Source organism: Convolutriloba macropyga, chromosome 2 (genome assembly GCF_964194025.1).
Source record: "Convolutriloba macropyga chromosome 2, txConMacr16.3, whole genome shotgun sequence".
NCBI lineage: Eukaryota > Metazoa > Xenacoelomorpha > Acoela > Convolutidae > Convolutriloba > Convolutriloba macropyga.
The window spans coordinates 7,493,976-7,508,039 of record NC_134469.1 but is presented as its reverse complement, the minus strand read 5'-3'; the positions used below and the strand labels follow the sequence as shown (position 1 = coordinate 7,508,039).

Sequence of the window (14,064 nt, the reverse complement as noted above, 5' to 3'; positions counted from 1 at the left end):
AATGATCTGGTTATCAGACAATGGACCGTAGTCGACATACGACCACAAAATATCTGAAAGGTTCTCATGCGTATAGGTTTTTTTAACAACAGGTTTTTCAAGTCCCTGAATGAGCTGAAAGACCAGATTTTTGAGGTAGGAATGAGCAAGACACGTATTGAACATAAAGAACCAATATTTCTTGGGTTCTTTATCCTCCTGTACGCCAAAATTACAATGTTGCAACTTAAATACATTTTCTAATCCTCATTCTGCAATCCAAACAAACATGAGTTGATTGAAATGGATACTGACAGTCTTTGCTTGGCACGTAGTGAGGAAAAATTTGACGAATTCAGTTGACCAGAAATGCATCCATTGTGGTACTGGATGATGCAAAGCAATTGCAGTGAAAATTTCGCATCAGACTTTAGCAACAATTCTTTACGACGATTACTATGCAATAATCATGGAAACTTTGATAAGGGAACACCTGGTTTTTCTAAAGAAGAATTTTTGGTAAAGATTTTTAGATATAGATGCATACATATCATTAATAATAAAATTTACAATTTTTGGAAGTGGAAAACCATTTCCATTAGTTTTTTATTGTTTTGAATAAAAATTGTTTTACTAAAGGATTTTTTTTAATATAAATAAAAAAAAATGTAAATTTTGATGTTTTTTATTTTTCTATGTTTTACATTTTTCAGTTTTTAAAGTTTTTTTTCATGTAAAATTTTCAATTCATTTTTTATTCAAAATTGTTGTTTTACCGGAGAAAATTTTTACAAATGTCTTTTACATAAGGTTTTAACCAAAAGTATATATGTTGTTTTTTATTTTTCTATTTTTTCCATTTTTCAGTTTTGGAACTTTTTTCAAACTAAAATTTTTTTAAAAATGTCGTTTTTAACTTAAGGTTTTTAACCAAAAATGTAAATTTGTTTGTTTTTAAATTTTCTATATTTACATTTTTTTAGTTTTAGAATTTTTTTTCATGTAAAATTTTCAAGTTAATTATTTTTTTCATTAAAAAGTGTTGTTTTACTAAAACAATTTTTTTTTCAAAAATGCCGCTTTTTACATAAGGTTTTCAACCAAAAATGTATATTTTGTTGTTTTTTATTTTTTCTATTTTTCCATTTTTCAGTTTTGGAAGTTTTCATGTAAAATTTTCAATTTAATTGTTTTTTTTATTAAAAAATGTTTGTTTTACTAAAATAATTTTTTTCAAAAATGTCGTTTTTTACATAAAGTTTTTAACCAAAAATGTAAATTTTGTTGTTTTTTATTTTTCTATTTTTACATTTTTTCAGTTTTTGGGCTTTTTTCATGTAAAATTTTCAATTTATTTATTTTTTCATTAAAAAATGTTGTTTTATTAAAGTATTTTTTTTTCAAAAATGCCATTTTTTGCGTAAGACTTTAACCAAAAATCTATATTTTGCTATTTATTTTTCTATTTTTCCATTTTTCTGTTTTGGAAGTTTTTTCAGGTAAAATTTTCAATTTAATTGTTTTTTTATTAAAAGTTAATTTACCAAAAATAATTTTTTTTCAAAATTGTCGTTTTTTACATAAGGTTTTTAACAAAAAATGTATATTTTGTTATTTTTTTATTTTTCTATTTTAACATTTTTCAGTTATTGAAATTTTTTTCATGTAAAATTTTCAAATTAAATATTTTTTTTATTAAAAATGTTTTACTAAAGTAATTTTTTTTTCAAAAATGCCGTTTTTTACATAAGGGTTTAACCAAAAATCTATATTTTTGTTGTTTTTTATTTTTCTACTTTTCCATTTTTCAGTTTTTAAAGTTTTTTCATTTGCAATGAAAAATCTTCAAAAGCTGAAAAATTGAAAAATAGAAAAATAAAAAACAACAAAAATATAGATTTTTGGTTAAACCCTTATGTAAAAAACGGCATTTTTGAAAAAAAATTACTTTAGTAAAACAACATTTTTAATGAAAAAATATTTAATTTGAAAATTTTACATGAAAAAAAACTTCAATAACTGAAAAAAGTTAAAATAGAAAAATAAAAAAGTAACAAAATTTACATTTTTTGTTAAAAACCTTATGTAAAAGACGACAATTTTGAAAAAAAATTATTTTTGGTAAATTAACTTTTAATAAAAAAACAACTAAATTGAAAATTTTACATGAAAAAACTTCCAAAACAGAAAAATGGAAAAATAGAAAAATAAATAGCAAAATATAGATTTTTGGTTAAAGTCTTACGCAAAAAATGGCATTTTTGAAAAAAAAAATACTTTAATAAAACGACATTTTTTTAATGAAAAAATAAATAAATTGAAAATTTTACATGAAAAAAAGCCCAAAAACTGAAAAAATGTAAAAATAGAAAAATAAAAAAACAACAAAATTTACATTTTTGGTTAAAAACTTTATGTAAAAAAACGACATTTCTGAAAAAAAAAAATTTTAGTAAAACAACATTTAATAAAAAAACAATTTAATTGAAAATTTTACATGAAAACTTCCAAACTGAAAAATGGAAAATAGAAATAAAAAACAACAAAATATACATTTTGGTTAAAACCTTATGTAAAAAGCGGCATTTTGAAAAAAAATTGTTTTAGTAAAACAACACTTTTTAATGAAAAAAATAATTAACTTGAAAATTTTACATGAAAAAAATTCTAAAACTAAAAAAATGTAAATATAGAAAATTTAAAAACAAACAAATTTACATTTTTGGTTAAAAACCTTAAGTTAAAAACGACATTTTTAAAAAAATTTAGTTAAGTAAAACAACATTTTTTAATAAAAATACAATTGAATTAAAAAATTTACGTGAAAAAAGTTCCCAAAACTGAAAAATGGAAAAAATAGAAAAATAAAAAAACAACAACATATATACTTTTGGTTAAAACCTTATGTAAAAGACAACATTTGAAAAAATTTTCTCCGGTAAAACAACAATTTTGAATAAAAAATGAATTGAAAATTTTACATGAAAAAAAAAACTTCAAAAACTGAAAAATGTAAAATATAGAAAAATAAAAAAACATCAAAATTTACATTTTTTTTGTTAGAAACCTTATAAAATTTATATTAAAAAAAATCCTTTAGTAAAACAATTTTTATTCAAAACAATAAAAAACTAATGGAAATGGTTTTCCACTTCCAAAAATTGTAAATTTTATTATTAATGATATGTATGCATCTATATCTAAAAATCTTTACCAAAAATTCTTCTTTAGAAAAACCAGGTGTTCCCTTATCAAAGTTTCCATGATTATTGCATAGTAATCGTCGTAAAGAATTGTTGCTAGTCTGCTGCGAAATTTTCACTGCAATTGCTTTGCATCATCCAGTACCACAATGGATGCATTTCTGGTCAACTGAATTCGTCAAATTTTTCCTCACTACGTGCCAAGCAAAGACTGTCAGTATCCATTTCAATCAACTCATGTTTGTTTGGATTGCAGAAAGAGGATTAGAAAATGTATTTAAGTTGCAACATTGTAATTTTGGCGTACAGGAGGATAAAGAACCCAAGAAATATTGGTTCTTTATGTTCAATACGTGTCTTGCTCATTCCTACCTCAAAAATCTGGTCTTTCAGCTCATTCAGGGACTTGAAAAACCTGTTGTTAAAAAAACCTAACCGCATGAGAACCTTTCAGATATTTTGTGGTCGTATGTCGACTACGGTCCATTGTCTGATAACCAGATCATTTCCATCCCAACGACTTCCAACCAACTTCACAGTCTCTGCAACGACTATTAACCCACATTTTTGAAAAAAAAAACGATATTTCCAAAGCAAGCATTTGTCGAGAATTTTTTAAATTCCAAATTGAACTTTTGATAAAAATTGTTTTCGAAAATGCATTTTTAAAACTCAATTAAATATTAGTATCAAAGTATTAATTCAAAAGCATACATGAGCTTCAGCTTTTCTGAGTGTAGAAACACAATATTTCAAATTAATTAGTCAATCAGTCATCACAAAAAATACTAGTATCAGATTTGAAATTATACAGGAAATACAAACAAAAATAATCAGCCAATGGAAAACTTCTCAGATTGCTAGTTTAGTTACCATATAACTCAGTATGTCGTCTCAATTTGCTCGATGGAGGACACATTTTTTCTTCGTTCTCATCAACTTCTGACTTTCTACTTCCCTCTCTATCAGGGTTATTGACAACAAGAGCCCTTCTCTTGACTGTCTTTTGTGTACAATACGCAGGTTGCTCACATTTGAGGGAAGTTTTTTCAGATATTGCTTCAGTTGCATCAGGAGAAAAAAAATGATCCCGATTATCTGCACATTCGTCGACTACTTTACTGAGGATGGTTTTGACAGACTCCAGTGAAGTATTTTCAACCGTCGATGTCTCCTGTACTTCTTTCATGGTTTCTTGTTCAGTTTCTGTAGAAAAACACGAAAAGGGGACTGCCTTGTCAAATTTTTGTTGTCAAACTTGAGGCCAAGTGCGTTCTCTTCTTCTATACTTGCAATAATACTCTCTGTCAGTGACCCATTTTCCCACTCGTCACAATCCCGATCAGGTTTCTGCTCCCGCAAATCGTCATACTCGTCAGAAACACACCAGAGGAATTTAAGTTTCCTCTCCTCCTCAAAAAATCCTCGTTGATTTTCATGTATTGCTCTATAGGACAACTCATAATCACAAAATTGCGCACGGACTGATCTGCTTAGTTCCATGGTGTCCGAGACTTGTAAAGTTGTGTTTTCATTGTGGTTTTTGTAAAAGTCTACAGTTGTCTGTTTGTATGGTACAGAGACTTCAGGCAAATTCTCGATAGCAACAATGAAGACCAGAAGCTGCCTCGGAATTGAGAATGGAGGATCAACTACCCATCCGAAGCACGTTTTTCTCTCTTTTATAATTGCTACATCATCATTGAAGTCGGGGAAGAAGAAGTGGACATTGAGATTTTCGTTCAATTTCACAGATTTGATATTCATCATTCCAGCCTTTGTTTGGTTCAAGACGGTTGAAATCCTAAATGAACTAAAGTTAAAGCAAAATTGTCCCTATAACCATAATCGCTAAATCTTTCTCTCTGAAGCATTCCTATCCTATTTGCGATTGAGTACCATGATTATAATAGCCATTTATTCGCTTTTTATGGTTTGTTCTCATATTTTATAACAGAACAGACTTACTTGGAATGGGAAATAGGAAGAGGTCCTAGAGATGAAGAATCTTCGCTGAAGAGTTTATAGTTGTCAACTTAGGCTGGTAACAAAAAGCGCTTCAAATTGTCTCAAGAAAAGAACAAAAGCTAGTTATAGTTAAGTTGTTGAAGAGAAGGAGAAGTAAAATGAATTGTACTTTTGTTTCTACACTATAATAAAGATGACATCATTGTGACGCAATAGTGACGTAATTATTACGGTACTATGAGTAAGACCTCAATCACGTGAGTTGTGCATGCTTAGATAAAGTATAAACCATCATATCGTAAGTAGTATGGTATAGACTTTGTTCACATGAGTTCAATGACCACATAGAATATCTAGGTTTCTGTAATTCGGTAATTGTTCCAATCCTAAGACGTAATTGATCTTAATTTTGTTCTAAAGAGGACAGTGCCCCCATGCAATTATGAAATCATCTATTTGTCCGTAATTGCGAAGATAGTAGGACGTAATTTTTATGGTACTATGATTTAATTGATACATTTTATGACTTAATTCTAACGATAGTGAAAAGTTCGATGAAGTTGTACTCAAAAAACCTCTATCGATCACCTGAGAAGATTCGCCTTTACAAAAGAAGATGTCAAAATTGATGTTTGAAAGATCACTAAATAAATGGATTGTCAGATAGAAATTAAATAAATACAGATGATGAGGTTAAGTTGTCTAATTTTTGATATATTTTCGATAAATATTTGAAAACATTTTGTTATTCTTTACAAAATTTGGTTGTTTTTCGACAATACTAAAAAAGCGTGTAAAAAATTGAGTATTTTTGACAAAATTTAGCTACTTTGTGGTAATTATAAATGGCAGCAATTGGACAGTTTTTAATAGAATTGGGTTTTTTGTTAGAAAATGTTTTTTGTGGCAAAAATGAAGTATTTTTTGGTAGGAAATGGCTATTTTTTTTAGTATTGGGTAGTTTCTGGTAAAGTTTTGGAAAAATTTCGTCAGATTTGGGTATTTTCTGCAAGAATTGGGTAATTTTTGGCAACAATTGGGTAATTTTTAGTAATAATTGGGTATTTTCGGTAATAATTGGGTATTTTTGGTAAGAATTGGTTGTTTTTTCACCAAGAATTGTGTGTTTTCTGCCAAGAACTGGTATGTTTTTGGCAAGAATTGGGTGTTTATTTCAAGAATTGGGTATTTTTAGCAATTGTGTTTTTTTCAAGAAATAGGTAATTTTTTAGCATGAATTGGGCATTTGTGGTAAGAATTTGAAATTTTTGGCAATAATTGGGTATTTTTTGGCAATAATTGTGTATTTTTTGCCAAGAATTGGTAATTTTTTGGTAAGAATTTGTTTTTTCAAGAATTGGGTATTTTTAGCGAGGATGGGGTGAACAGCTTGGGTATCATGCTCTGAGGTACGTCTTTTATGGGAAGGGGTAAATTACCTCACTAATTTAATATTAAGGGATTATATGACTAATCCCCCTCGTGTGAACAGCGTGGGTATCACGCTGTGAGGTACGTCTTTGGGATATGAGGGAAAATGGGCTATACGTAATCTTTATAGATAGGTACATCTTTTTAATCCCCCCTGTCTTGCTAATCCCCTTCGTGTGAATAGCTTGGGTATCATGCTGTGAGGTACGTCTTTGAAATTCACGTAAACCCTACTTAACTGTCGATGAGTCATCTAAATGATTATTAAAGTACTATCTTGCTAATTCTTTTCGCATGAACAGCTTGGGTATCATGCTTTGAGGTACATCTTTGAAAATTTATATTATTAAAGTGTAATTTGGTAGGGGTTCAATGACCTTACAGATTTGATGTTAAGGAATTATCTCGTTAATCTTCTTCCTGTGAACAGCTTGGGTATCATGCACTGAGGTACAGCTTTTGAATTTTACATTAGTAAAGTGTAATATGGGAATGGGTAAGTGATCTTACTATTTTGTTACTAAGAGATTCTCTTGCAAATCTCCTTCGTGCGAACAGCGTGGGAATCATGCTGTGAGGTACGTCTTGGGAAATTGACATTATTAAAGTGTAATATGGTAGGGGGTCAATGACCTTACTGATTTGTTGTTAAGGTACTATCTTGCTAATCCCCATCGTGTGAACAGCGTGGGCATCATGCTGTTAGGTACGTCATTGAAATCTGACGTTAGTAAAGTGTAATATGGAAAGGGGTAAATGACCGAATTTGTTAAGGCACTATCTTGCTTATCCCCTTCGTGTGAACAGCTTGGGTATCATGCTGTGAGGAGGTACATCTTTGGAAATTTACATTATTAAAGTTTAAAATGGTAGGGGGTCAATGACCCTACTGATTCGATGTTAAGACACTGTCTTGCTAATCCCTTTAGTGTGAACAGCATGGGTATCATGCTGTGACGTACACTCTTGAAAATTTACATTAAATTGTAAAATGGTAGGGGTTCAATGACCTTAGTGATTCGTTGTTAAGGCACTGTCTTGCTAATCCCTTTAGTGTGAACACCTTGGGTGTCATGCTGTGAGGTACGTTTTTGGAAATTTACATTAGTAAACTGTAATATGGTAGGGGGTCAATGGCCTCACTGATTCGATGTTAAGGCACTGTCTTGCTAATCCCTTTAGTGTGAACAGCTTGGGTATCATGCTGTGAGGTACACTTTTGAAAATTTACATTATTAAAGTGTAAAATAGTATGGGTCAATGGCCTTACTGATTCGTTGTTAAGGCACTGTCTTGCTAATCTCTTTAGTGTGAACAGCTTGGCTGTCATGCTGTGAGGTACGTCTTTGGAAATTTACATTAGTAAACTGTAATATGGTAGGGGGTCAATGTCCTTACTAATTTGTTAAGGCACTGTCTTGCTAATCCCCTTCGTGTGAACAGCTTGGGTATCATGCTGTGAGGTACACTTTTGAAAATCACGTAAACCGTACGTAAGTGTAAATGAGTCACCCTATCTAATTTAATATTAAAACATTACCTAACTAATCCCCTTTGAGAGAACAGCTTGGGTGTCATGCTGTGAGGTTCGTCTTTGGAAATTTACATTATTAAAGTGCAATATGGGAATGAGTAAATGACCTAATTTAATATTAAGGGATTAACTTGCTAATTCCCCTCGTGTGAACAGCGTGGGTATCATGCTGTGAGGTACATCCTTGGAATTTGAGGGAAAATGGGCTATACCTAATCTTAATACATAGGTACTTCCTTTTACCCCCAGCTTTGCTCACGTTATACTACTAAAAGCAGACCCTAAAGCGGGCAAAAGAAAGATGGAGCTTGCCGCCCTTAGGTTAGCTAGCCACTGTTTAGTGAGGCTAGCTTTAGCTTAATTGAAGGGGCGTGAGGTGAGCGCAGCCGGGGGGGGGGGTCCTAATAGGGGGTGCAACGGTGGGGGGGGGGGGTATTTGGCTGCACGTGGCCAACAGGACTAGTATAATTGCTACAAACTTCGCTTGAGAGCAATTAAACAAATGAAGCTCTAATGAAACAAATTAAACTCGCGTCCTTTAGACTCGATTCAAAAGGGAAATCAATAAATAGTGGAAATATGCTGATAAATCGGCACTTTGCATTAAATACACGCCTGTTGAATTTGACTCACAACTTGAAGTGTTAATGCCAGACAAGATCCATCTGTTTTCAAAAACTCTGCAACTGACCTAACAGAAGACTTTAAACTGCCTGATAGTATTTAAAAACCACGCGCCTTTTGGCTTCACTTCCTATCTCGGCGTGACCAAAATCACTTCTCAAATTTGACTTCAAAAAACATGAAAATATATGAACAGATCTTAAAAAAAGACAACGCTCCAATACAGTTCAAATTCCTTGAATTGTAAAAAGCAAGAAAAGGCCAATAATAGCCCCAGCTATCGCTTTTTGGGGCTATCGACAACAGAGTACGTTTTCATACCCGAGTAGAAGTTTGGCTTTTTACCACGAAAATCTTATTCAATAAATGAAATGCAGTCTGCTCAGAATCCTTGAAAAACATTTTCTGATTCAAGAATTTGCTTTCTCATTAGTCAGTTTTGGAAGCTTTTGATAAAATTACGCATCGCTACTTATTAATTAATACATAACATCTCGGATAACTTATTAAAAAGACTACAACCTCAACACGAGATCTCAAAATGTGAAATCATGAACTTTTCCGGGAAGACAAGTTCGCCTGCAGTGCACTAAAGCTCTCGTTGGGATAAGTTTCTACTTGCTGAAATCCATGAAATGAAATTCTTGGATATCAAAGTGCGCAAGAAATGTCCAAAAAAATGAGATAGTCAGGGAAGGATTTTGCGTCCTAAATAAGGTTTATATCTACAGTCGTATACAATTTCTATGCTTGCCTCCGAGAGTTGGGAACTTAAAAATGAAAAGGCAAAATTTTCAACAAAAAGTAATGGAGTGGTCCGCTAAGTCAACGGTACATAAATAAGCAATCATAAAATGGAAAACGTTGCACTACATTGCCACATATGGAAAGATCTGGTTCAGTTCAGTAGCACTAGAGCTCATTGAAACGAGATTAACTTATTTAAAATACCAACAAATCGGAATTCTGTCGGATATTCAAAGAATATTTACAAATATAACTCGATTTCTACGGCTCGGATAAACAAAACAGTCAAAACCTATGATAATTTACAAAGAATCATTTGGAAAGAGACCAAGAACAAATCTTGCAGTTTCTCTGCCTTTGCAAGAACTGTCGTGCTATCTCAAAATCAACTTTTAACCATGGTAGGAAATTCCCTCGGGGGTCACTCATAATATATGAAAAACACTAAGTCATTTATACTAAACTAGCAGGTCCGTAAAAGCTATCAGAATGTAACTTATTTCAAAACTCTAACAAATTATATTCTCAATTAAAATTGTTTATGATAATAGGTGAACATTTATGAGAAGATTTTATGGGAGTTCCTGTAGCACAAGTTAACACAGAGCATTACAACAAAATGAATTCAGAACAACTGTATTCGGTCTACTTTTTATTCAACATTGCTACTGAATTTTCACATCGACTGACATCGGGGAAGTAATATGGTTATACAGAACACAAAATGTAGAAAAAGTAAAAAAGGAAAACTGAATCTAAAGAAAAACAGCCAGAAGAAAATCTATAAAAAACGAGAAAAAAACAAAGAGAGAAAGGGAGAGATAGCGAGAGAGGGAGGAAAAAGAAAGACAATGAAAACAAGAAAGCGAAAAACGACAAAAGCGATAAAATAAAATAAGAGAGACAGTAGGATAAAGGAGAGACAGAGAGAGACAGTCATGATAGAGAGAGACGAGAAAAACAGCAAGTAAAACGAAGGAAAGATAAACAAAATGAAAAGGAAGTAAGACAGAGACGATAGAACAGGTAAAAAGAGGAGAAAAAGAATGGTGACAAAAACTGAAAGATCGGAACACCGGAGGCGGTGCTTGTAAGTGGTGATTCCCGGAGGTCGTTCTCGTCCATAGGTTTATTTTCTGAGGTGGTCCCTTCCGTATGTTGTGCTCGTGAAAAGAATCGTTTAAAAATCTGCGCAGATGCTTTCAGGGAGAAGTCAATGAACAAAGTTGTGTACTGCGAGAACAGATGTAACTAGAGAAAATTCGACAGAAGAAGCAACAGAACCACGAGCAAGGCAATGAAGATTGCATCAACTCGAAGCTTTGCATCTAAGAGCAAAAACAAAGCTTAAAAATGAGCACCTTAAGAGGGAAACAAGACCTAGATTGAGCCAAAAAAGATGCTAAAATGATTCGTAGAATACAGAGAGACACAGACACAGAACTGAGATGGAAAACTGGCTAAAGCTATCAACAAACAATTCTTCAAAAATATTAAAAACAGGTAACGTTTTAGATGCGATAATTCATTAGTAACAGCCGTCATTATGAAAGAGTCCTCTATGGACCTTTTTAAATGTGTAGTAAAATCAAGACACCTTAATATTGGCAAACAATCAATTAGAGAGTGAGGTTATTCATTTCTGATCCACGAAAAATTATGGAAAAGGGGAACGAAAAACCGATGGAAGGAACACGCAGGCTCACCTTTACATACAATCACATCAAAAAATTCTGGGCAACTATCTTTGATTTTTGTATCAGCACCTTTTCGGCCAGTTGACACTACTTGTATTAATTATTTTGTGCAATCAGTTCACATCTGTGTCAGGAAAGCTTTCCTTCAATCACACGTTGTTGACAAAACAATTTTTGGCATACGAAGAACCAGGTATCTTGGTCATAAACCCTTTTTGCCTTGAAGCGGTTCCAGCATTGATATTTTCAGTATCAAAAAGTTTTTGGTCGGAGGCTTTTTGCTAAACAAGTTATCGTCCAAACACAGCTGGCAGATTGCCGAAAAAGCAGTGAAACAGACTCGCGTGACGTAGAATATATAGTTAACAGAAATTTACAACTGAAAAGTCGTAAATTCCATTACCACTAGAAACTATGCAGTAACCTATTACTAAACCCTGACACCTAGGGCTGAAAAAACAAATGTCAAAAATTGTCAAAAAAACTTGAAATTCGTATAAATTAGTATAAATTTGCGTGTTTATGTTTGGAGTACCAAAACACATAGCTCTTAAAATGGTCATAAAAAGTATTTATATCTTAGACCTTTGTCAACTTTTGAAAACCTTAATTTTAGACTGGTCCAACAAAAGTTTTGAAAAATCACGAAAAAACGTGAGAAATTGCAACATTTTGGGCTCAAATTGACCTGTTAACCTTGAATTGCGGCCTTTCCAGTAGCTTCACCAATCTAAGCACTTGAAGGACTACTAAACGCGGCTAACGGCCTCTAATGGAAATTGCTGCCTGCTGAGCTTTACCTGTTTATCCCGTTTTGAAAGCTCAAAGTCATGAAAAAAGGTGTGGAAACATCTTAAAATAAAAAAGAGCACCAATAGAGTCCAAATCTTGGATTGTAAAAATACCACGATGTCCCCAATAAGAGCGGCTATCGCTTCGCGGATATTAATTACCTATCTATAAAAATCAAATGTTCCAAATTTTGTCAAATTCAGAACAATTTAAAATTCAAAACAAATCAGAGCTGTTCTATCCACCCCCAGTGTTTTATGACACCCATTTGAAATTATTTGCTGTTGTACGTCACGCTATGTAAAATTACAGCACATTTGACAGGGGGAGGGGGTAACAAGTGAATGCCCACTACGCTTCGGGACAGAAACAAGTTCCACAAATTCAAGATTTTGGTCAAATGTTTTATTATTAAAAGCCTTCATTATGTATGAGTCCTTCGCTGACTTCCACAAGATGTCTAGAGTGACCTCATATTACCTTAATAGTGTTACTTAGCCAAAAACTTGTTTATGTGTATCAGTTTTCTCACATCATGATCACTGTACAATTTTACCACCATAGGAAAGGGCAGCAACGTTTTATTATGGCTACTGAAAGGGAGGGGCGGGATATCACAGACTCAGTAATGGAGTAATTGATCAAATATGAATCTACCTGTCTGGATCGGCGCCTCGTCCTGAGCAGTTAATCGGGTTCAATTCATCGAGCGGAAACGCATTGCTCATGTACCCATTGTATCCATGATAAAACATTTCCTTCACATAATTTCGCATTCTTGTTTTTTCAGTCTTTGGAAAGTATGCGAAGTCGGAATACATATTTGACAAATTCCCTGAGTAAAACTGGTCTTCATTCACCGAAAACTGTACATTTGGCCCGTAAGAAAATTTTCCGGCACTCTAAAACATTATAAATGTGCTATATTTTTCGGGTCTTTCCCATTACCCATTACAGCCCCCCCCCCCCCCAGCTTATGAAGTTATATAACGTAAAGCCCCACAATCATGGTAATTCTACCATAATGGGGGGGGGGTATAATTTAATGATTTAATGGAAAGGCTATACTGGGAGAGACCCCCATTTTTCATTAAGTGCCTCATTTGTATCAAATGGAAAATATAGACACCAATGCGGTGGTTTCCGAGAAATCATTTTTAATTTAAGTACCTTCAGGCAAAAAGGAAACTAATTTTCCAACCTTGTATAGTGTGCTGTACATTTGAGGATTGTTCACACAGTAGAAAAACATACTGGTGAAGAAGTGAGCAAACGAACTGGTAAACATTGCACACGCTATTAGTCTCTCGTAATTCATTTCTCCGCGCACTTCATTTCAGCAACAGATGTTACAAAGTTAGAGCTCTTTTTGTACCACAACAGTACACTTGTACTTTCTGCTTTGTAGATAAATTACATAATGAAGGTTGGCAATGAAGTTCTTCTCAGCAGTGTTTTCTCTGAATACCATAAATATCTTTTAAAATAAACAATTTGGATCTATTCGATTTCAACGCCAGTGTTTTTTATAACACCAAAAATTTTATGTTCATATAAGTTATAATGTAAAAAATAGCAAGTTCGCCTCGGGGCGTAAAAGTTTCATGCCCCCTAAGCTTGTGTGTGTGTGTGTGTGGGGGGGGGGGGGTGGGTGGGCACAGAATAGACAAGACAGAACCAACAACGTAAGCAAAAAATTCTGATATAAACAAAATTCAGAACATAACCGACTAACGTCGGCTCTCAAACGAGCGGTCGGCTTCGTCAGTAGCTAGCCATGGTTCAGTGAGGCTAGCTTTGGCTTAATTGAAGGGGCGTGAGGTGAGCACAGCGCGGGGGAGTGGTACACAGGGGCTGAGGGGGCAACGGTGAGAACGGTCTTTGGCTGCACGGGGCTCTTACGGCCTGAGAGATGTGCAGGGTTGGGGATTTGGGGGGAGTGAAGTTTGTGGGGGGGGGGGGGGGTTGGTAATGGGGGGGGGGGGGTTGTGGGTGTCAACCTCCCTGCCCTTCACACCATAAATATAAGTCTCCAAAACAGTTTCTGTGAATCGCATACTTGGAGACTGGTGAGATGAAAAACTCTAAA

At 33.4% G+C, this 14,064-nt stretch overlaps 1 protein-coding gene across 1 annotated transcript in view; it reads right to left on the bottom strand.

The window, feature by feature from the left end:
- LOC142356107 (ER degradation-enhancing alpha-mannosidase-like protein 1) overlaps positions 1-13,477 on the bottom strand; it is a 29,328-nt gene extending 15,851 nt beyond the window's left edge. Inside the window, exons 1-2 of the mRNA XM_075408079.1 lie at positions 13,177-13,477; positions 12,633-12,877 (exon numbers count right to left, since the gene is read on the bottom strand). Of these exons, the coding sequence (XP_075264194.1) occupies positions 12,633-12,877; positions 13,177-13,293 (362 nt within the window). The 5' untranslated portion in view covers positions 13,294-13,477. The remainder of the gene's footprint in view (positions 1-12,632; positions 12,878-13,176) is intronic.
- Between the last annotated feature and the right edge of the window lie 587 nt (positions 13,478-14,064).